The sequence below is a fragment of the Acomys russatus genome, chromosome 29 (assembly GCF_903995435.1).
Source record: "Acomys russatus chromosome 29, mAcoRus1.1, whole genome shotgun sequence".
Taxonomy (NCBI): Eukaryota; Metazoa; Chordata; class Mammalia; order Rodentia; family Muridae; genus Acomys; species Acomys russatus.
In genome coordinates this window covers 5,809,154-5,832,597 of record NC_067165.1, presented here as the reverse complement: position 1 = coordinate 5,832,597, position 23,444 = coordinate 5,809,154, and the positions used below count along the sequence as shown (strand labels likewise).

General features: G+C 42.3%; 1 protein-coding gene across 1 annotated transcript in view; it reads right to left on the bottom strand.

Moving 5' to 3' along the window:
• Positions 1–7,696: 7,696 nt before the first annotated feature.
• Positions 7,697–23,444, bottom strand: part of Ift25 (intraflagellar transport 25) — a 30,733-nt gene continuing 14,985 nt past the window's right edge. The window contains exons 3-6 of the mRNA XM_051171148.1: positions 14,794–14,900; positions 13,247–13,315; positions 11,000–11,043; positions 7,697–8,124 (exon numbers count right to left, since the gene is read on the bottom strand). Of these exons, the coding sequence (XP_051027105.1) occupies positions 8,011–8,124; positions 11,000–11,043; positions 13,247–13,315; positions 14,794–14,900 (334 nt within the window). The 3' untranslated portion in view covers positions 7,697–8,010. The remainder of the gene's footprint in view (positions 8,125–10,999; positions 11,044–13,246; positions 13,316–14,793; positions 14,901–23,444) is intronic.

The window sequence follows — 23,444 nt, the reverse complement described above, 5'->3', positions numbered from 1 at the left end:
ACAGATTGTTACAACCAGAAAATAGAGCAACGCCGAGCTGTGAATGTGCAACACCACACTGTTCCCACAGTGGAGACCAATCTAGTGAGGAATCTTCCAGTGGGAGAGCACTCCTGCTCACTGGCTGACTTCTGAAGTGTGGTGACTCGTAAGATGATGTCACCAGCATTGGTATGGCATCCCTTAACACTCAGTCAATCCATCTGACCCTGTTTGCCACTCATAGAATCAATCAGTTAAAATGCTCACCTGTTTTTTGTTTTTTGTTTTTTTTTTTAGTACCAAGCCTGGGTGTGGGCATATTTCTACTTGTTAATGAGAGATGAGGAATTGAAGACAGAGGAAATGGGAACCAGAGACAACATCAACTCTTTTCTGGCTGAAAGATAGAAACCAGTTGGTACTGTTAGTGATAGGCGTTTCCATGGCAACACAATCTCATTCCACTCCCTCTACCATCTTTGAATAGATTTCACAGAAATGTGGCTCTCTGATACTGACCCAAAAAGCTTTATAACTTTGACCAAACCAAATCTTGGGTGCCAGCAGAAGCTGCCATTCATTTCAGGCCCTGTTGTGATTCTGTCCCACTGACTCATGGTCTTTTATTGGTCTTTTGTGTTCAATGACATTGGGCTGCTGGGTAGCCGTCGGTTCATCTGTTGTGACTGCTTCTTTCCATATTTGTTTATGATGGTCGCAGCGTAAAGTACACACAGCTGTGACTTGATCTTTAAAAATGTCAGAAGACGCAACACACTAAGAACGATTAAACTCCGTCCGGCTATTTTGAGTGGCTTCAGTGTGATCCTTGCATCTTATTTTCTGACTTGTGTTGGCTTGATCTGTCTTTTATGATTGCCCATGGAATTTAATCAGCTAAAGTATCATTTGCTAGAGGGGCCCCATTCTGGAAGAAGAACACACATGTGACACACATCAAATGTAGTATCATCCTGAAATGCTGTGGAAGGGATACAACTGTTCACCTCATGACAAAGCACCTTTAAAGGCGACGAGAGAGTGGACATGGGAAACACCCTGCTAGCACAGTCTCTCCTTGACTCTGCCTTAGGGTCCACACTAAATATTTTAATGTTGCATTTGTTTGTTTGTTTGTTTATGTGAGACAGGATCTAGTTATTAGTCCAGATTGGTTGTGAATTCACAATCCTCACACTCCAAGTAGCTGAGGCTCAAGGTGTGTACAACCGTGTCAAACCATTTTGCTCTTACATGTATTTGGTTTATTTGATTTTATTGAGACAGCGTCTCATGTATGTCAGGCCGGCCTCAAACTCCTGATCCTTCTGCCTCCACTTCCCAAGCACTGGGATTAAATGCATGTACCACTACACTTGGCTGCAAAAAAAAAAAGGTCAGGCATGGTGCTGCACATCTTTAATCCCTGTCCTCAAGAGGCAGAGGCATGTGGATCTCTGTGAGTTCAAGACCACCAGCCTGGTCTTCACAAGGAGTTCCATGCCATCCAGGGCTACTATCTCTCAAAAAGTTGTTGGTGTTCTTCTGTTCAGGAAGCTGTCTCTTGTACCAGTGAGTTCAAGGCTCTTCCCCACTTTTTCTTCTAAGTATGTGCATGTCTTATCAAGTATCCTTAGCGGTTTGACTAGGACTCCAGGATTAGACTCTCCCCAGCAGATTAGTTCATTTAAACTGCCAGTAGCTTGCCAAGGAGACCACCTGGGCCCTATGCTCTGAAGCCTCACGTGCTCATGAAAACCAGCTGTCATCTTAAAGCTGAGAGCGATCGTGGCTGAGCTTAGGAATCTCATGCTCCAATCTCTACCTGAGATCTGTGGCATTGTTAGGTCATCTGGCAGCTAGGTCATAGAACAGGCATCTCCAGTCAGCCTAACTTACTTCTCCTGGCTCTTGAATAATTTATTCTGCCTGGAAACCCATAGATCCTTTTATACTTGAAGTCCAGCAACTCTACTAAGGCCTACCGCAGTGTGGATTGTCCTATTAACAAGTATCTCTAGAATGCAGGAGTCAGAGAAATTGGCACGTGCCTACAGTCCCAGCTACCCTACCAGGACACTCTCTTGAGTCTTGGAATTCTGTGCGTAATTTCTCTTACAACACATGTTCTGCAGGATTTTACTTATTTTTATCAATTCTAGTCATGTGCCCTCTTAACACTGTGGGTCTCCCATTTGGACATGTACTAAAGTACCTAAATTTTTGATAAAATGCAAATGCTTGAGTCTCACTTCTGGAGTTTGAGGTCCAGTAGACTTGTGGGTGGGCTAGGGGACCTGCATCTCCAAAAGTTCCCAGAGATGAAGCCTACGTTACTGTTCCAGGATCATCCTTGCAGAAGTGCTGCCTCAGTGGATGCTGCTGGTGCTCTGCCCAGATGCCCCGTCTGCTGATGACTCCTGTGCCAGCTGCTCCTGTGTATGCTGGCTGCTGAGGGCTTACAGACACCCTTGCTCCTGAGAACTGCCCTCAAGTGACAGGAGCCATCTTACCAGAAACATCTAAGAGATTGTCCTCCACCTGAGTGTGGGCTGGCGTGTGCAAAGGCTGGTCCCTTGCTGTAAGTGGATGGTGTACTCTGTTGTCTTTCACACTCCAAGGCTGGCAGTGATGGGGGAAGAGGGAGACTTTGGGTGGGGCTATCTTGAGTTAGCTTTTGTCTCTGGTCTCTATGCTCCTTAGTTCCCTAGAGGCTTCTCCTGAGAGTAACACCAATAAACCACTCTGACAAGAAACCATCGGCTGAGTCTAGTAAGATACAAGCTTGCAATCCCAACATTCAGGAGGCAGGAGAATCAAGAGTTTGGGACCATCCTGGGTTACAGGAAACTCTGCCTTAAAAAAAAAAAAAAAAAAAAAAAAGACCTCCCCCCAAAAAACTGAAAACACTTTCCTTAAAGAACCTACCCTAAGCTAGGTAGCCAGGCTCAGGAACAAAGGCCTCCACCCACTGAGCCATTCCCACAGTCCTGGCACTGGCACATTATACTCAGAAGCCTCTTTGATGTGTCTTGTCTGGTTTCAGTTTTGGTCCCATATCCCTGCCCTTCTGTGTTATCTATGCCAGCTTCTGTAGGTCACTCTCCATCTTCCTCAAGCCACCTGCAGAACCCCAAGAGATTGCATTGTCCTTGGTTGGTACAGCAGTTTGAGCAGGCCTCCCTGGGTCCAGATCTGCCAGCCTTGAGGGTCTTCTTGTGGGGTTCTTGGACCCTCTGGGTCCTTCTATCTCCCCATTCTTACATACCACTCTCACCTGGAGTCCAATATTGAGTCCCAGCACCTGTCCCAATCCCCTGCTGAGTGAAGACTCTCAGAGGACAGCCATGTTGGGCTAGTATCCAATTATGTGAGTATATACCATGTGTGTCTTTCTGGGTCTGGGTTATCTCACTCAGGATGATCATTTCTAGTTCCATCCATTTGCCTGCAAATTTCAAGATTTCCTTGTTTTTAATAACTGAGTAGTATTCCATAGTGTAAATGTACCACAGTACATTAGTAGCCCTCCTGTATACAAATGACAATCGTGCTGAGAAAGAAATTAGGGAAAGTACACCCTTCATGACAGACACAAACAATATAAAGTATCTAGATGTAACTCTAACCAAGCAAGTGAAAGACTTGTATGAAAAAAATTTCAAGTCTCTGAAGAACAAAATTGAAGATGACATCAGAAGATGGAAAGGCCTCCCTTACTCGTGGAATGGGAGAATTAATATAGTAAAAATGGCCATCTTACCTAAAGCAATTTACAGATTCAATGTAATTCCTATCAAAATACCTACACAATTTTTTAAAGACCTTGAAAGATCAGTTCTCAACTTCATATGGAAAAACAAAAAATCCCAGAATAGCTAAACAAACAAACAAACAAACAAAAAACACTTGTACAATAAAAGATCATACAGAGGAATCTCCATCCCTGATCTCAAGCTGTCTATAGAGCAACAGTAATTAAAACACTAATGAAAAATTTAAGAATGGGGTTCAGCAAAGGGAAGGCAACAATGTCAATCTGCAATGGCAACCCGGAGTGGAAATGGATGGGGGCCCTCCCAGGTGAGCCCCTACTGCCAACCAGTGAGAAGGAATGTCCAGGAGACACGCCAGAACATGCACCGTTCATACAGTGTGTGCTGTCTATCTGTGTTGTTTGCTTCTGTTTCTGGGAATACAACCCAGGGCCCCACCGCTGCCACATTCTGCTCCACAAGGAAGGCCCTGACCACGTGTTCTCTGAACCCATAGAAGCTGCTTAAAGAGAATTCACTAGGCATGTGCCAGAGACGGATTAGATAAACTCTGGAGACTGCTTCTAGCAATCTTTTAGCCTTAATATGGAGTTTATTGGTTTGGTTTTCTGAGACAGGGTTTCCCTATGTAGCCCCGGCTGTCCTGGACTCCCTTTGTAGACCAGGCTGCCCTCAGACTCACGAGATCCTCCTGCCTCTGCCTCCCCAAGTGCTGGGGTTACAGGTGTGCATTATCACTCCCAGCTCAACATGGAGATTCTTGTGCAAAGAATTATTGACATTTCACTTTAGGGACTTGGCGAGAAGAAAATCCTCAGCATTCCGTGCTACTCAACACGAAAGCCATCACTCTAGGTCACAGTGTCAAGAACATTACTGGCCCCTCCGTGTTGCAGGAAATCCCTGGGAGCTGTGCGGGCACCATGATTAGCTGGCTCTTTGCGCCAGCAGCCTCCTCTGTTCATCCTTTACGAGTGAGTGTTCACCTTCCCATCTCTTACGGCAGCGTTGTTCCCCAAATGCCCTCCAACTTCCCTTGCTCATGCCCAAACTTTACCTTCTAGGAGTAAACGGTGTCACAGATTGTTTTAAGTCATTTATCAGAAATCCACAGAGCCTGAAACCCCTGGGCTGAGGGTGCAGCTCTGTGAAAGAGCAACTGCCTAACAGCGTGAGGCCCTGCTCGGCATTCCCCATGCCGGCAAACAAATCAATCAACCAACCCGAACGCCAGCTTTGATTCCTTCAGGGAATCTCATCTGAAGGAGGAGTCTGAAGGGCACACAAAACGTAAGCACAGGATGTCTTCTGAGGTATTCCTCCTTTGGAACCCACCCTGCTCTCAGGGATTTTCCTTCAATAAATATATGGTCAATCTTCTGTAACTAAATAAAGTTTTCTGGTACACTATTTTTACTCTTTCATCTTGAATAATCTTAAGAATACATAAAAGTAGGGTAGCATACTGAACACCCCCATATATATCCAGCACCCACTCTTACTCAGTGTCATAGACATGTGTTTGCTACGGTGAATCTCAAAAACACTATTAAAATTCTCTGATTGGGCTGGGATGTAGCTCAGGAGTAAAGCATTTATTTGCCTGTCACACTCAAGCTACAAAACAGTATTCCTACTTGAGTGTTTAAAATAAAATCCTAGATCCCAGGTGTGGTGGTGCCTGCCTCTAATCCACGCACTCAGGAGGCAGAGACAGGTGGATCTCTATGAAGTTTGAAGCCAGCCTGGTCTACAGATTGAGTTCCAGGACAGCCAATATTACACAGAGAAACCTTGTCTCAAAAAAAAAAAAAAAAAAAAAAAAAGACTATTAACCATTGGCCTCACTCCCAGACCAGACTGGATTTGCTACAGAACATTGCTGGCTATCTGAGAAGCAGAGAAGAGCCCTGAAGGGCCTCACCAAGGGAATTTAATGCTTAGCTTTTAAGTATATTGCTCTTCATCTCACCGGCCAGTAGTGATCACTTGGCACTACCCAAAGGAGGCCAGGAAGAATACCAAGGCCACCAGCAGGGAAGTCACAGATAGGGACATTTCAGTCAGCTGCATTAACGGCCACTTGTCTGTTTACTCTCTTGGCATCACTTTCTCTGTTCACCTACCCTGTGAATTTCCTGAAAAACCAAGTTGATTCTGGAGCTCGATTAGACTCCAGCTCAGTCAATTTGGCCACCATGTCTCACAGGCTGTTCTGTGCTTCCCACAGTCTCACGCCAGGAGAGACTCAGGCCGAGTATAATGGACGGAAGCACTAACCGCTCCCACTCCCACACCTTGTCATGCACATGCCCTTGGGTACCCCACACCTCTTACACTCTTGTCCTTGAGTAACATTTATTTGGCACTGGCCTTTGCTGTGTGACATGACCTCAAAATCAAGGCAGACTGTAAACATGCTTGCATGTGGGCCTTTTCTCCCCCTCTCTTGCTACTTTTTAGAATCACTGAAGAGGCTCAGGACAGACACAGAAGGCTCTTCCTGGGGCTGAGAACTACCCCTGCTTGAGGCCACTTAGGCCCAAAAAAAACCTTTGTTACCTAGACTAAGTTGCCAGCTGATGAAAGAAATCAGAAACAAACTAGAAAAAGCCTGCCCAGATTGCGAGGTGAAGTTCTGTGTGTCTGGACATTCTGGGCTGGTTTGGAACTAAGCAGAAGCTAGGCTTGTGCATCCCTTGTACATCCAAAGAAGCCAGAGAAGGTTTAAAGAGGAGAGCCAGGGAAGAGCCAAAGCTACAGCTGGAGTCTCTTCTTGCTCAGGGGAAGCAGTCTTTGTCCTGTTAAGAGCTCCAAATGACTAGCTAAGGCCTAGTGCTTTATGGAGTTCAATCCACTTTATCTAGCCAAAAGTTGACAATTTAAATGCTTAGATTATTAAAAGCAAACACTTCACAGAAGCACCTAGAATGTCTGACAAACCTCTAGTTACTGTGGCCCAGACAACTGATAAATAAAATTAACCATTATAAATATAGTATGTCGTGGGTTGAACTTCCTCCCCCAAAAGACACATTAAAGTCCTAATAACTAGTCCTGGAGTGTGATCTTACTTGGGCCCGTTAGTGCAGATAGGACTAGTCATAATAAGCTCATACTGAGTAGGGTGGACCCTTAATTCAATTCGACTGGTGTTCTTAGGAGACACATGGAGACATAACCACAGGGAAGAAGGTGTATTTTGCATCACTTTATAATTTGGTTTTTTAAATACACTAGTTCTTTATGTTTTCAAAATAAAACAACAGTAAGAGAAGTCTTATTTTATTAGTCTATCCAATTATGTTCCTTGCTTTATAAAAATATCAGGACATATAAAATTATCTCTATAATGACTGTTATTGGGAAGTAAATAGGTTTTTAAATCTTTCTCTGAAGTCTTTTCAAATTATAAATATTTTTAAAATATCACCAAAATCAAAACAAACAAACCATTAAGACAAACAAACAAATGCCAGTGGTAGTGGTGGTGGCAGCAGTATATCACACCTTTAGTCCCACCAACTCAGGAAGCAGAGGCAGGCTCATTTCTGTGAGTTTGAGGCCAGCCTGGTCTACAGAGCAAGTTCCAGACCACAAGCTGGCTCTCTCTGCATAGCCTGGCTCCGGGCCCAGGCCTGTGGTCAAACCTTCCCTTAAGGACTTTTCCTCCCTTGACTCTCACACTGTTACTGCTTATACTGCTCACTTAGCCTTTCACAAAAGTCACCTAATAAATGACAAAACTAGAGGCTGGGGAGATGGCACACTAGTTAGTAATGTCTGCTCCTCAGAGGATCAGAGTTCAACTCTAAGCACACACATGGCAGCTCACAACCATCTGAAACGTCAGTTTCAGGGTATCTGACACCCTCACACAGACATGCACACAGGCAAAACACAAATGCACACAAAATAAAAATAAATACATCAAAAAAAATAAATACATCATTAAAAATTAATGCACTGAGATTTGATGGGCTCTATAGTAGATGCCATGGAGGCACAATGAATTATAGATAAATTTTCATATACAGTCATTTCCTTGATTAATCTGTATATTGAATTAAAAAGTCCTCATATCCTCCAACACTGCTGATTCATGGAACCAGAATTTCTTTGCCCAAAACACTGAAGAAATATGAATAAAATGGAAATAGCGATACGATATACTTAATAGTAAACATATCAAAGATAACTTTGTGTTTCAATCAATGTATTTTAAAAGTAGCTCAGAGCACTGTTGTAATTACTAAGAAAGACTTGAGACTGTTATTCCCTCTGCAGAAATGCTGTGCACAGATGCAAAATGATCGAAGGCTGAGACAATAATGAATCTCAAGAAAGTGGCATAGCCATCTCGTGCCTGTAAGAGAAAACAAAAATCAATATGGATGCTTTTAGCAATCCTAGAACACTATTAACAAGCACTTGGCAGAACTAAGGCTTTGATGAAGAGTAGTTTCTCTAACATGAAATAAAACATGAGACAGTGTTCAGAAGACAAGCCAGCTTCATCTCACAGTTGCCTGAGAGTGATTCAACATGGCACCTATCACTCCTGGTTCTATGAAATCAGTGAGAATGCACATTTCTGACCAATGTTTTACAAGTCTCTTTCTAACAAACTGTTCATGCTAAGTGGTTTCCATTGATTAATGTTGCCTTGGGATACACTACCCTGAAACATGGCAATATGCTCACATTTACATAATTTCCCAGGAAAAAAGTAATTTGGCAATATATGTTAAAAAGCCATAAAATGTTTATACTCTTGTGCCCAGTAATTCCATTCCATGAAACCTAATCCTAGAAAGTAATAAAAAAGGTGAAGTTCATAATGTCCAGAGCATATACTAATGTTCACTATGAATTACTTGTAATGACAGAGAAAAAATAAACTAGCTTAAATGCATGTAAATAGGTAAACTAGCTGGGCGTGGTGGCACACGCCTGTAGTTGCAGCACTCGGGAGGCAGAGGCAGGTAGATCACTGTGAGTTTGAGGCCAGCCTGGTCTACAAAGTGAGTCCAAGACAGCCAAGGTTAACATGGAGAAACCCTGTCTCGAAAAAAACTAGAAATAAATGAAAATATAAAATATAAAAATTAAAAATAGCCAGGTGTGGTGGCACATGACTGTCATCCCAGCACTCGGGAGGCAGAGGTAGGCAAATCTTTGTGAGCTCAAGGCCAGCCTGGTCTACAAAGTGAGTCCAAGACAGCCAAGGTTAATATAGAGAAACCCTGTCTCTAAAAACAAAAACAAAAACAAAAAGTAAAAATAGGTAAACTGTACCCTAAAAGTATAGCTTATAACGTTTGGGATATAATATCAAGTTTTAAAAAGATGATTGTTGTAAAGCTATTTAATAATTTAATATCAATTTATATGGTTATTAAAGCAGCAGTTATTATTTAACCCCTTATTATAGAAATAAATGACAGGCACCTGTTAGACTTTAATATGCCTTAAACACTGAGGCTGGGCAGATCCTAACCATATGAGCTATCTTGTCTAATTCCACACATTCCATCCAAAATTCCTGTAAATACCTGCACATGCTCCATACGGGCTACTTTTCCATCATGCCAATCCTTAGAGCAAGCTCCTCCCAGCCACGTGTTTCTTACTCCCTGCTGTTTCTCCTTCGTTCCTCCTCCCCACACCTCTCTCCCTTCCAAGATCCTTCTGCCACTTCAAGCCCATGAACCTTATTAGCTCTGCCTGCCTCTCTTTTGCCCAGCAGGGTATAAGCAATTTTATTGGCCATTTAGAGATAATTTGAGAGGCAAGGTTACACAGCATCACTTGGTGCATGTGAGCATTTGTTTGTGGAACAATAAAGATCTTGGGAGACAAACAATTAACACTCAAATACACAGTTGCTCCATGTCAACCACAACAGATGATTACAAAATTTTCTATATATTTTTGTTGTAACTATTTGAGGTCTACTATTTGAATGAAGTTGATCTACTATCAATAATAAACAAGTGAGTAGTTTCCAGCCTCCTATTCTGTCTTACTAGTTGCTTTTCAAATATTCTATATCTCTCCCCAGGGAGTCCTCAACACAGTGCCAAAGAACGTGGGTGGGAGAAATGTGAATTGTGGGATTCAAACACGAGAGAGAGAGAGAGAGAGAGAGAGAGAGAGAGAGAGAGAGAGAGAGAGAGAGAGGGAGAGAAAGAGAACCAGTGAGCCCCACTGAGCTTACATATGGGTGCCACCATATGCCCATCTTTGTGTGGGTGCTAGAGATCAGGCTCAAGACTTCACACTTGCACTACAGGTGCCCTCTGAAGAGCCTTTGAAATGGTGATTTTACAGCAGCTCCTGGCAGGACTCAAAGCTGCAAACCTGGCAGCTAAGAAGCCACTAATCGTGGAGGGGAGCTGTACACCAACACCAGCGCCTAACACACTTGGACAATTTTACTAGTTCCTGTTTGTCTAAAACTAGGGCGTGACAAAGCAGCAGACAGAAGGCTCCTGATGAAGCATGGCTTCCCTGTCAGCGGGCATTCATTCCACGTGACGAGCAGAGCCCCGTGGAATGCTGCCCTAAGAGCCCTGGCGCTCTCTGCTCAGCTCGCTGGGTATTTGTTGCTGATCCTATGCTCCAGTTCCCCTCATCTAAACCTCTCTTGTCCTTTCACGCTTAATTAACATCCCACTCTGACATCTCAAGCCTTTTCGTTTCCTAGTCTAACCGGCCTACACAATCAAATTAAAGAAAGTAAACACATGCTTAAAACATAAATATCTGAGCAAAATAAAACAAATAAATGAATTCAATTCTATTTTATCCATGCTGCCACCTTCTCCAAGATTTTTTTAAAAGAGCCTAATTAATAATACATTTAGAGCCGGGCGTGGTGGCGCACGCCTTTAATCCAACACTCGGGAGGCAGAGGCAGGCAGATCGCTGTGAGTTCGAGGCCAGCCTGGTCTACAAAGGGAGTCCAGGATGGCCAAAGCTACACAGAGAAATCCTGTCTCGAAAAACCAAAAAAAAAAAAAAAAAAAAAACCAAAAAAAACAAAAACCAAAACCAAAACAAAAACATTTAGCTTTTAATATTATTGAGAACAATCTCTAACGGTTGAATAGGCAAAGAACCGCTAATACCATGAGGGTATTCATCATGAATAATTCATACTTAGTTTTAGGAGACTTTAAAGTCTAAATTTGGGCTCACTAGAGATGACCTTATCTTTACAAAGTATGTACACTTACCACAATTTCTTCATTTTGAAGCTGCCCCTCTGTGTGTACTAAATCTAAAGCACAAATATAATGGAAACAGGTTAAGGATCAAACATATGAAGATACTGTGGAGATTTATGCCCAGCAAAATGTGATTATTTGGCGAACTATAAATTAAAGCCAGACTTAAAGGAATTATCATTATTTGGGGGTTGAAACTTGATATGAGATATTTGGCTTAAAAGTTAAAAAAATAATGAGCTACAGAATATCTCTAGTGAGTATAAACAAAAGATCATGCAAGCGTAAACTATAGTAAAGAAATATAAAGTACAAAATTGAGAAAATGCAGACGCTTCTTGACATACTTTTTTGTAAGGAATCATTTTCACACAGAAAAATTTCACTCTGAGGTAGAACAGCCTGTGACATGACCTCTTCTGGTGCCCAAGTTTAATAGCACACCACTTACATAACGGTAGACCAGATTAGTTTATTTAGCCATGAATTTATCATATTGAGTATTCTTTCAGAAACATGAACTATTTAGTTATTATGATAATACTTTTTGGCATTAATTTGTATAAATAACATACAGAGTTTCAAAAGCTACCCAGCACCAAAGGAGAAGTCTTTGGGAAGTAAGATTCTGGAGCCTTTTTTTTTTTTCCTGCTTCCTAATGCTTTCCTTAGACAATAAAAAACTATTATTGCCTGCTTTCTCGAGCCTTCTCCTCATGTCCCTAGCAGTAAATGTTTTCCACTTCTAGCCTGCTATGGTGGTACACACCCAAAATCCAGCACTCAGGAGACTGAGGCAGAAGGATTAATTATAAGTTCCAGACCAGCCTACCTACATACAGAAAAACACCTATATAAAAAGTGGTGTCAAGGGACTGGATGTGGTGGCACACGTCCAGTGCTTTAATCACAGCACTGGGAGGCAGAGGCAGGAGGATCTCTGTGAGTTCGAGGCCAGCCTGGTCTACATACTGAGTTCCAGGACAGCCAGGCTACACAGAGAAACCCTGTCTCAAAAAACCAAAAAGTGGTGTCAGGAGTTGGGTGTAGGGTGTGGGGCTGTAGTGGTCAGAGCACTGACTGTTTTTCTAGAAGACCTGGGTTCAATTCCCTGAACCCACACAGCAGGCCACAACTGTTATGACTCCAGTTTCAGGGGACCTGACGCCTACCTTCTGGCCTCTGTGGGCACCAGGCATGGATGTGGCACATAGGTGCGCATGCAGACAAAAGATGCACACACATTGAAGTTTAAATTTAGGTTGCTTTTCCTGGAATTATAATATGGTTATATCCTTTATCTTCTATATTTGTAATTTAAGTTTATGTCGTGATAAGTAGAAATTTAGGTTTCTTAAATCACTACTCACTTCCTGATTCAACTACACTGCCATTATGCTGCTAAAATCAGCAACCAATTATAAACTAGTCATCCTTGTGTCAGTCATATTTTGCACGCTACCTGCTTCTCTCAGATTCGAAGCCTGTCTGGGGTTCCATGTAATAAATTAGTTTACTTCTTTTTATTCTCCTTGGAAGGCTCTAGGTTACAGCTCAATCTGCTGTGTTCTAGAAGTTCAGGCGATCCCTCTGGCTCAATATCCATTGGTCTACATTGGCCTGGTTCAACTCACTAGGTTTAGGTTTTCTTTTTCCCTCATAGTTTTATGCCTTTTTGTTTTTCAACTGTTTTCACAGTATTTGCAAAGAAAAGGAAATGGACATATGAAGTCATTATGTGTTTGTGCTTAAATGAAGAATAGCAATTAAGCTGATATTTATCAGAAAGAACTTACTATGTAGTTCTGGCTAGCCTAGAATGATCTCTGTACATCAGCAGGCCTCAAATGGAGAGATCCCCCTGCCTCTGCCTTCTGCATCTTGGGACTGAGGACATGTGCCTCAACGCCCAGCTCAGCTGATACTTAAGCACTCTTATTAATCAGCAAGGAGAGGTAAGAAACTAATATTTGTTTGCTGTTCATACGCAAGCAAGTATATCACAAAAGCCTTAAATGTGTCATTTCTATTTTTGATAAAGATCCTAAAATTTTGAAAATGTTAATTGTTACATAAATAGTGTCTGAAAAAGGCTTTACAAAACGTTTTTTTTTTCCTTCTAGGCCTTATCTGTGTTAAAGAATCATTAAAATCACCTTTTATTTACAAAACTGGAGTTGGACTGACAGCACAGAGTCCGAGGCCAGGCGTCTGTTCTCTCATGCTTGGAACAGTACTGACAACATAAATACGCACCTTTTTCAACCCACTGCTCAAAATCGAAGGGCTCTTTAGATGTGGTCTTTTCAATCCTCAAGGTCCGAACTGGCATTATAAATAAACAGAATAAATAAAAATGTTAGCTATCTATTTAACTCTATGCTGTTTCTGTCCTTCTTTTCTCTGCTGCACTTGATGGCCACTACACAAAGTACTGGGACCAGGAATCCTGGAAGCTATAGGTGTTTCCCCATAAATCCCCATAGCAACAAGTGATGCTACATGATGCTGTTCTTGCCAGTGTTTGTCACTACAGAACACACATCTAGTAGTGCTTTTCTGAACCTGCTTATCATCTGGAGCATTGATCCTGCTGGATGTGGTAGCACAGGCAGTCATGGGTTTAGCCCTTATGGAAAACATGCTTAGAGTCAGGCAGATTCCTTCATGCTCTCTTGACTGAACTCTTTATGAGAAAGAGCCTATTAACCCACTTTGCTGATGAGAACACAGGCTTACAGAAGTCAGGCAGGGTGCTCAGTGAACTAGAGCTATAAATGCCTGAATAAGCTCACACGCAAGGCCTGCCTGACTCTAGCACCTCCATAACTGATGATAGAAGCAGACCACGCATTCATTCACCTTCCTCCTGCACAGCTTTCTCCACTGTCCCCACATGATCCTCAGAACCACCCTTCCCCTTCTCGTCCTACTCGGGAGGGACTGACCCCAACACGCTATAGCTCCCCATCGGGGCTGGCCAGGGGCAGGCACCAGAAGCTTGGAGGGCAGAGGGAAGTGAGAGCGGGAGATCTATCTACACAGTCCTGCCTTCTGCCATGTCTCTGATGGTACTTTCCCTTCAAGACCATACACAGCTCCCCTGGCCAGCCCCATGTACATTCCCCCAAATTTCCCTGGGCTGTGGTAACACTTCCCTTTCCCTGTCTCAGGGGGCAGTGGTTTCCCTACTATAGCTAGTTTCTGAGAGCCCCACTATCCCTTATGTATTCCTGCAGCCCAGGCCAGAATTTTATAAGTAGATCTAATAATAAAGTCTCTTCATTTGAAATATTTGGGATCTAGTTTGTCTCCTGCCATGATTCTGTCTGATACACTTTATCACAGACAGGACTGGATCTTCCAAGGGGAGATTCCACTCCTAATCCCCAGAAAATGTCATTAGCAATTAAGGAATCAAAACCACCCAGTGGGAATAATTGGGGTTATCAGATTTACAGCAAATTTCTGAGAACTCCAGGCTAAATGAACCTAGGATGAAGATGTCACAGAACCAGCATTCTGGCAAGCCAGCCTCTTACATTCCTAAGAGAATTTTCTGCCAAAGGTTTTCACACTGTAAAGTGCATGGAAATTATGATGTGCCTTGGAAGGGTTTCACATTTGCAGTTCAAGAGGCTAATCATGCTGAAGGCAGTTAACCCAGACGCTCCACCCTCCCATTTCAGCAATAAACTGGGTCCCATGCTGTAAAGAGAAACTAGTCTTTTGCCAAAGTTTACATGTTTCCTCCACCAGTGGAAAATTAAGGGATAATAAAAGTAAATGTGTGATTTGCTTACCCAAGTAACTCTGGATCACAAGCTTTTCAATCTTCACATGTTTGTGAAAACAAATAATGAACTCATGGGGAAACATGCCTGTGGTGGTCCAAAATGTTTCTGGATTCCTAATGTTAATTTAAAGGAAGAAAAGACAGATATAAAGATGTAATCAGAATGTTCTCATGAATAAATACTAAAAACAGCTGTTATATTTTATTTTACAAACCCTTTCTAACTTAGTTCTTCCTATAGTCCCCCAACTTGAACACTTTTTTTATACTATTGACAGATAGTCTCTTCTACAATGCCGGAACAGAACTGATGTCACTCCCATCTAAAAGCCTTCAGCAGTCCCCTACTGACGATGAGCCCAACCTCTTCAGTTCCATCATTAAAGTGTACAGCCGCCCACTGCTACATCACCCCATTACTGCTGCCACAGCCGGCTGCTTACAACACTCAAACACATTGTGCAGACTCATGCTCCTAAACCTAACTTAGTGAGTTCTCCTGACCCCAAAGTCCTTCTCCCTCTTGCAAAAGCTTACGGTCCCTTCTCCAACCCTAGCAGATGAGAACCACGTCCTCTGCACTTTCCACTTGCCTCACAGCACTCGTTCCCACTCCAGACATCTGTCACTTCTGCTTTTATAGCTCCTATAGACCCAGACACTTGCCTTTATTTTTATGTCCCTAGTAACTATTATAGTAGGAACAATGTTTGCTGAAAAAAACCCATGAAGTTTCAGGTCACTCATATAAATATGCATACACATATATAATATATATATGTATATGTAATTTCTATGGTCAATACCACATGTGAAATAGTAAGTTGTAGGTATGGCATTGGCTACAGAAATAATTGTTTCTATTTTAAACATATAAGCCATTGGGTGTAAGTTATGTACAATGAAATGTAAGTGTAATGAATTTTGACAAATGTATACTCTCATGCTACTGACTCACTATGGCAACCAGCACCGTAATGAGGCAATTTCTATTTCCCTTAGCCAACAACGGCTTTGATTTCTATCACCATGTGCGATGCCACAGCTTATGCAATGAACATTACTATATTCATTCCTTTGCAGCTTTTTTTTTTCAGTGCTGGGGAGTGAACTAGGGGCCTAAGTTTGTACTGCTGAGCTACCCCTTAGCTCATTCTAGTTGTTGTTTTGTTTTGTTTTGTTAGTGCACATTGGTGCTTTGGCTGCGTATATGTCTGTCTGTGTGACGATGTCAGATCTTTTGGAACAGGAGTTCCAGACAGTTGTGAGCTGCCATGTGGGTGCTGGGAATTGAACCCAGGTCCTCTGGCAGAGCAGCCAGTGCTTTTACCCACTGAGCCATCTCTCCAGCCCTTGCTGTTTTTTGAAGCAGAGTCTCACTAGGTTGCTCAGGCTAGCCTCGGAGTTGCTGTGTGTCTGAGGATGGCGTTGAACTTCTCATCCTCCTGCTTCTGCATCTCTCCACCTCCCAGGTGCTGAGGCCGCGCGTGTCACCACAGCCTCAGCTCTATACCATTCTGGGAACTAACTCTGGGCCGCACACATGTAGGCAAGGACTTGACCAACTAAGCTACATCCCCAGCCTCTATAAGGGAAATTTAAACATTTTACTTCCAACCAATACACAGCAATATTTTAATAACATCTTGATTTTTGTATCCACTGAGTTTACTTACTAGCTCCATTTTTTTTTTTTTTTTTTTTTTTTTGAGTCAGGGGTTGAGACGAGTCTGCCTGGGGAGTCCAGTAGGATCTTTCTCCTCCTACCTCAGTTTCTCAAGTGCTTGGATTATAGGCTTTTTCCATTATGATCATTTTTTGTTTTGGTTTTGTAGATTTATGGGATTTTTCTATAAAAACAGCTGCATAATCTGTGAGTAGTCAGTTTTAGTGTTTCTCATCTCTCTACCTTTTATATCTCTTAACTTACTGTACTCAATACGATCTCCAGAAGACAGAACCAGAGAGAACTTTTCCAATCTTATGGGGAAAGTATTTCCAGTTTTACCATTGAGATAAAAAGGTTTTACGTGTCTTTATCGGACTGGGGGACCCTCTCCTCTTAGGTTGTTGAGAGCAGATAGCAAGATGAACAACAAACTTTCATGCACATAGCCCAGGCTACCCCCAAACACATCACATACCAGACTGGCCTTCAACTTCTGATCTTGCCTTTACTCAGCATCTCCAGGGTGGGTGTTACAAGAATGTGCTACTATGTCCAATTCAATTTTAAATATCTTGTTAAATTTTTTAATTTACTTTCAGAAAGAACACTGGTCTTTAATAATCCTTCTTGAGACGCTCTGTCTGGTTTTGGTGATGGGATAATGCTGGCACATACTTGGTGGGAACTCCCCCCCTCCCGTCTGTTGAGGAGTGGTTCCGGCAGCCTTGAGCATGACAGGGCCCACACTTTATCACTGAGCTATACTCCAGCTTTGCTTATCTTCATAAGGCTTTGTAAAACACTGGTATTTCTTCCTTTGAGCATTTGATAGTTTCTGTAATTGACAGGAGTCTGTTCAGGTTTTCTACTTCATTTTGTATCATGTAAATTTTTTATTTTATGCATACGGGTATTTTCCTACATGTACATCTGCGCACTGTGTGTATACAGTGACTGTAGAGGCCAGGAAAGGCATCAGATCTCTTGGAGCTGACAAACAACTCGTGGGTGCTGGGAATTGAACCAAGGTCCTCTGGAAGAACAGCCAGTGCTCTTAACTGTTGAGCCATCTCTCCAGCCCAAATGCCCAAACTTGCGTCATTTTTAAAGTTTATGTGACTTGTCACTTTCCTCTAAATTATTAAATTTATTGGCCTAATTTGTTATCTATAATGTAATGGCGATTCTTTCGATTCTATTAATATAGTTTCTCTTTAGTACTATTTACACTTTCTGTATTTCTGCTTGTTTGTTGAAACAGAATCTGTGTGTGTAGCTATGCTGGCCTTGCACTAGGATTCTCCTGCCTGACCTCCTGACCACTAAGAATACAGACTGGAGCTAGTGCTCACACTCAGGGCTTCATGCATGCTAGGCAAGCAATCTACCAACTGACATCCTCAGCTCTGTTATATTTTCCATCGTCTGGGGTTTAATTTGTTTCTTTTTCATGATGGTTTTATTTTGTTTATTTTTTGAGACAGGGCCTCAGTGTGTAGCCTGGAGGCCTTCTGAGGACTGAGACTGCAGGCGTGAGCTACCTCTTCCAGCAAACATTCTTTTTATGACTTCAATCTTCTGAGGGGGACGGCACTTATTTTCCAGTACACTTTGGGGAAAGTCAATGTGCACTTGTTCCACATGCCACCACTGACAACAGTATTTCAAGTCAATTAGTCAAGATAACTGATAGCATTGTTTAGATTAACTGAATCTTTACTGATTCATGTTGTTCTAGCATTACTGAGAGAAGAGTGTTAAAATACCCAACTGTAGATTTGTTTCAACCTTTTCCCCTTATATATTTTAAATTTTGATTATTAGGTTTCATACATGTAGAATTCCTAACTTCCTAAGTAATTGACCCTCTAACAGTATAAAATACCTTTACTTCTAGTAATCTTCTGTCTTATTTTCTGTTTATAATAGATATAGTTAAACCTCTTTCAAATATATAGATTATGGGGAAGATCATTTTTCATTTACTTTCAACCTACTCACATTTTACATTTTTGATTATAGTTTCATATATATATACATGCATATATATATTCATATGCACAACTCATGGCAATATGGGAAGAGGAAGGGCAAGGAATGACTTTCAGGAGTCAATGTTCCTTCACCATGTGGGTCTCAAGGACTGAACTCAAGTCTCTATGCTTGGTGTCAAGTGCCTTTATCTGCTGAGCCATCTCACTGACCCCCATGCAGGGTTTTTTTTTTTCCCCAAAGAATGTTAGTATTTAATTAATCTTTCTACGTGGCTTCAAGCTATTAAGACACAAACTGCCCAATACCCTTAAGATCCTTTGCTCTTCTTCTGAGGCCAGGCTGTGTAGGAAACTTTCTCTTCCCCAGAACTTTTTGGTATAGGGTCATATTGCGTCAGTGAGTGGGTGGCTCCAGTCTTATTTTTGGCAGTGTTACCAACTTACTGACCAATGCTTGCTCAGCAGTGTCCACAGTTATCCAGGTTAGCAGCTAGGAAGCTCTGGTTCCTCTTTAAGTGGTAATGCCTCACACCAGCTCCCCCAAAGTTTCCTGGATGATATTTGTCAAAGTTGATCCTGTGGTGATGCATGCTATCAGTATTAACCTGGCCTCCTGGCTGCTTCTAATGCTGACTGATACAGTCATGGCCAGGACGTTTCTGGATCTTCCTCAGTCTGGGTGGCACAGCAACAACCAAAAGGAAGGAGTTGTTTTTGTTGTTTTGTTTTAAGACAGTGTTTCTTTGTGTAGCCTTGCCTGGAACTCACTCTGTAGACCAGGCTGACCTTGAACTCACAGAGTTCTGCCTGCCTCTGCCTCCTGAGTGCTGGGATTAAAGGGTTACAGAGCCACTATGCATACTACCATCCCTTTCTGGGAAAAAGGGTCTTGTTATATAGCTCAAGCTGGCCTCAAATTTGGTCCTCTTGCCTCTCAAGTGGTAGGAATACAGATACTTACCATGACATCAAGGTAGCTCTTTCTTTTATTTATTTTTAAAAGTGTTATAGTGGTTATTCTTAAAGTTACTATATAAGAAGCTTGTGAGCGCTGGGCATGGTGCTCACGCCTTTAATCCAGCACTCGGGAGGCAGAGGCAGGTGGATCACTATGAGTTCAAGGCCAGCCTGGTGTATAAAGGGAATCCAGGGCAGCCAAGGCAACACAGAGAAACCCTGTCTCAAAAAACAAAAACAAGACAAAAAAAAAAAAAAAAAAAAAAAAGAAGAAGAAGAAGGAGGAGGAGGAGGAGGAGATGGAGGAGGAGGAGGAGGAGGAGAAGCAGCAGCAGCAGCTTGTGAGACTGCAGTTAACGTTCTTGCCATGGAAGCAAGGGAGACAGAGTTTGGCTCTCTAGACCTCATACCAATCCCAGGTAGACACAGCAGCTCTCCTATTATTCCGCCTAGGAAGGCAGAAGCAAAGGATGCTGAGAGCAAGCTGGCTAGTAAGACTGGCCTTATGATTGATGAGCTCTGGATTTCACTCAGAAACCCTGCCTCAATGAACAAGTTGGAAGAGCAATCAATAGAGGAAGATTCTGGAAATCAACTTCAGGCCTTCACACACACACAGACAGAGACAGACACACACACACACATACACACACACACTATCAATATAATTGAATACTGTTTGATAATTTTAAAAAATTAGTGATGAGTACAAGACAGAGGACCCTTTAAATCATAAGTAGAAGAAGCCTCACAACAGTGCACATGTGGCTCATGTTAAGATGGGAGGATTTTGTGTCAGTTCCACACTTAAGAGTTTGTCACAAAACACACACACACACACAAAGGGGAAGGGGGCTAGGCTGGAGAGATGGCTCAGAGGTTAAGAGTACTGGCTGTTCTTGCAAAGGACCCAAGGAATCTGACACTGTCTTCTGGCCTCTGGGGGCACCAGGCACATATGGGGTATACAGGCAAAACACCATACTCATAAATTAAAACATAGAAATCACGAAAAATAAAACAAATAACTATTAGATCTCATGTGAGACAGGCATGATGATGCGCATGCATAACTAACATTTGAAAGGCTACGGCAGGAGGATTGCTGTGGGTCTGAGGCTGGCCTGGGATAAACAGTAAATTGCTTCACCTAGTAACATCTTGTTCAAAAAATAATTAACCATAATATGTATGATTCCATGCATATGCTTCAACTATAGCATGCAACTGAACTATGCAAAAAGGACACTTCTTTGTTTGTTTGTTTGTTTGTTTTTGTTGTTTTTTTTGTTTGGTTGGTTGTTGTTGATTTTTTGTTTTTTGGTTGGTTTTGGTTTGGTTTTGGTTTTTTGAGACAGGGTTTCTTTGTGTAGCCTTGGCCATCCTGGACTCACTTTGTAGACCAGCCTGGCCTCAAACTCACAGTGATCCACCTGCCTCTGCCTCCCGAGTGCTGGGATTAAAGGTGTGTGCCACCACGCCCAGCAAGAATACTTCTTTTTTAAGGTGTGGGGTGGCTGAATATGTATTGGGCACTGAACTCAGACTACACACGTGCAATGATCTACCATTATAGTCCTAGCTTTTCTTTTTTCTTTAATTTGAAGTAATATCTTGCTAAATTGTCTAGGCTGGTCTCCAACTTCACTGAAGTACTCCTGCCCCAGTCTTCCAAATGCTGGAGTTACAAGTGTGAGATACCTCCAGGCAACTTGGCTGTTTTCTCTGTAGAGTTTTTCTTCTCCGTTTTCATTGACTTACCAAATACAGATGACAAAGGCAAGGCCAAGAGGAAACAAACATTCTCGTTAACCCTTTTCTTTTTCTTTTTTTAAAAAATAATTTATTCAGATTACATCCCCTCAAATTGTTGTCCCCTCACCTGTTCCCCCCTCCCTCCTTCCTTCACCCTATTCCCCTCCCCTAGACCTGTGACAGAAGGGGATGTCCTACCCCACTATAAGATCACAGCCTATCAGGTTTCATCTTGGTGGCCTGCTTCCCCTTCCTCTGAGTGCCACCAGGCCTCCCCACCAAGGGGAAGTGGTCAAATGGGGGCACCAGAGTTCATGTCAGAGGCAGTTCCTGCTCTCCCCACAACCATGGAGGATGAGTTGTCCATTGGCTAGATCTGAATGGGGTTCTAGTTCTAGGTTTACTGCACACATTGTCCTTGCTTGGTACAGCAGTTTGTGCAGGTCCCTCTGGGTCCAGATCCACTAGCCTTGAGGGCCTTCTTGTGGGGCTCCTGGACCCTCTGGGTCCTTCCATCTTCCCATTCTCCTATACCACTCTCACCTGGAGTCCTAATAGTGAGTCCTAGCATCTGTCCCAATCCCCACTGAATGAAGACACTCAGAAGACATCCATGTTGGGCTAATATCCAATTATAAGTGAGTATATACCATGTGTTTCTTTGTGAGCCTGCGTTATCTCACTCAGGATGATCATCTCTAGCTCCATCCATTTGCCTGTAAATTTCAAGATTTCCTTGTTTTTAATAGCTGAGTAGTATTCCATAGTGTAAATGTACCACAGTTTCTTTATCCATTCTTCAACTGAGGGGCATCTAGGTTGTTTCCAGATCTGGCTATCACAAATAAGGCTGCTATGAACATAGTTGAGCAAAAGTCCTTGTGTGGTGGAACATCTTTCAGGTATAGTCCAAGGAGTCTTGCGGTAGTCCTAGTCCCAATTTTCTGAGAAAGTGTCAGGCTGATTTCCAAAGTGGATGTACAAGTTTGTACTCCCACTAGCAATGGAGGAGTGTTCCCCCCTCTCCATATCCTCACCAGCATGTGCTGTCACTTGAGCTAATATCCAAAATATATAAAGAGCTCAAGAAATTAAACGCCACCAAATCAAATAACCCAATTATGAAATGGGGTTCAGAGCTAAACAGAGACCTCTCAACAGAGGAACATAGAATGGCTGAGAAACACTTAAAGAAATGCTCAATGTCCTGAGTCATCAAGGAATGCAAATCAAAACGACTCTGAGATTCCATCTTACATTCATCAGAATGGCTAAGATTAACCCTTCTTTCTAGCTAAGTGTCATCTCAGGACTTGGGGAACAGAGGCAGAAAAATTGGGAGTTCAAGGTTATCTGAGGCAACATAGTAGGTTCCATGCCAGCCTGATTACATGAGACTCTATCTCAAAATAACAACGCAGATAAACAATAATGACAAGTAGTGCAACTAATTGTAAGGAAATTTAAAGTATGCAGCAGAGACATACAATAATCCTCACTGGAAAAATAAATTTACAGTGCCATTACTGCCAAGTAACTCTGCAGCTCTTCCCACTGAGATAAAACAACCTCTGAGCAGAAAATAAGTTTTAACATCTATATAAAGCCTATTTGTGTTTGCTAGAACTACACAGATTAAAAATCTCTGGGGCTGAGAGATGGCTCAGCAATGAAAAGAACTGATTTCTCGTTCAGAAGACCCAGGTTCAGTTCCCAGCACCCACATGGCAGCTCACGATTGCCTACAACTCAAATTTCTGGGGACCTGATGCTCTCTTCTGGCCTCCATGGGCACCAGGCACGCACACGGTACACCCTCACACATGCAGAAAACACTCACACACCTAATGTGTTTTTTAATGGACGGCTTTAAAAAGGGAGGAGGGTTGCAGGGTAAATTGATCTTGCCTTAGAAAAATGATGTATCTCCAATTAAAGTGAGGGGTGTTTCTGGAAAAATCTCTATTCTTTTTTTTTTTTTTTTTTGGTTTTTCAAGACAGAGTTTCTCTGTGTAGCCTTGACTGGCTGGACTCACTCTGTAGACCAGGCTGGCCTCAAACTCACATCGATCCACCTGCCTCTGCCTCCCAAGTGCTGAGATTAAAGGTATGCACCACTACCGCCTGGCTTCTATTTTTTTTTTTTTTTAGAAAGATTTATTTATGTATGTATTTTATGTACATGAGTACTCTGCCTTCATGAATACCAGAATAGGACATCAGATTCCATTACAGATGGTTGTGAGCCACTATGTGGTTGCTGGGAATTGAACTCAGGACCTC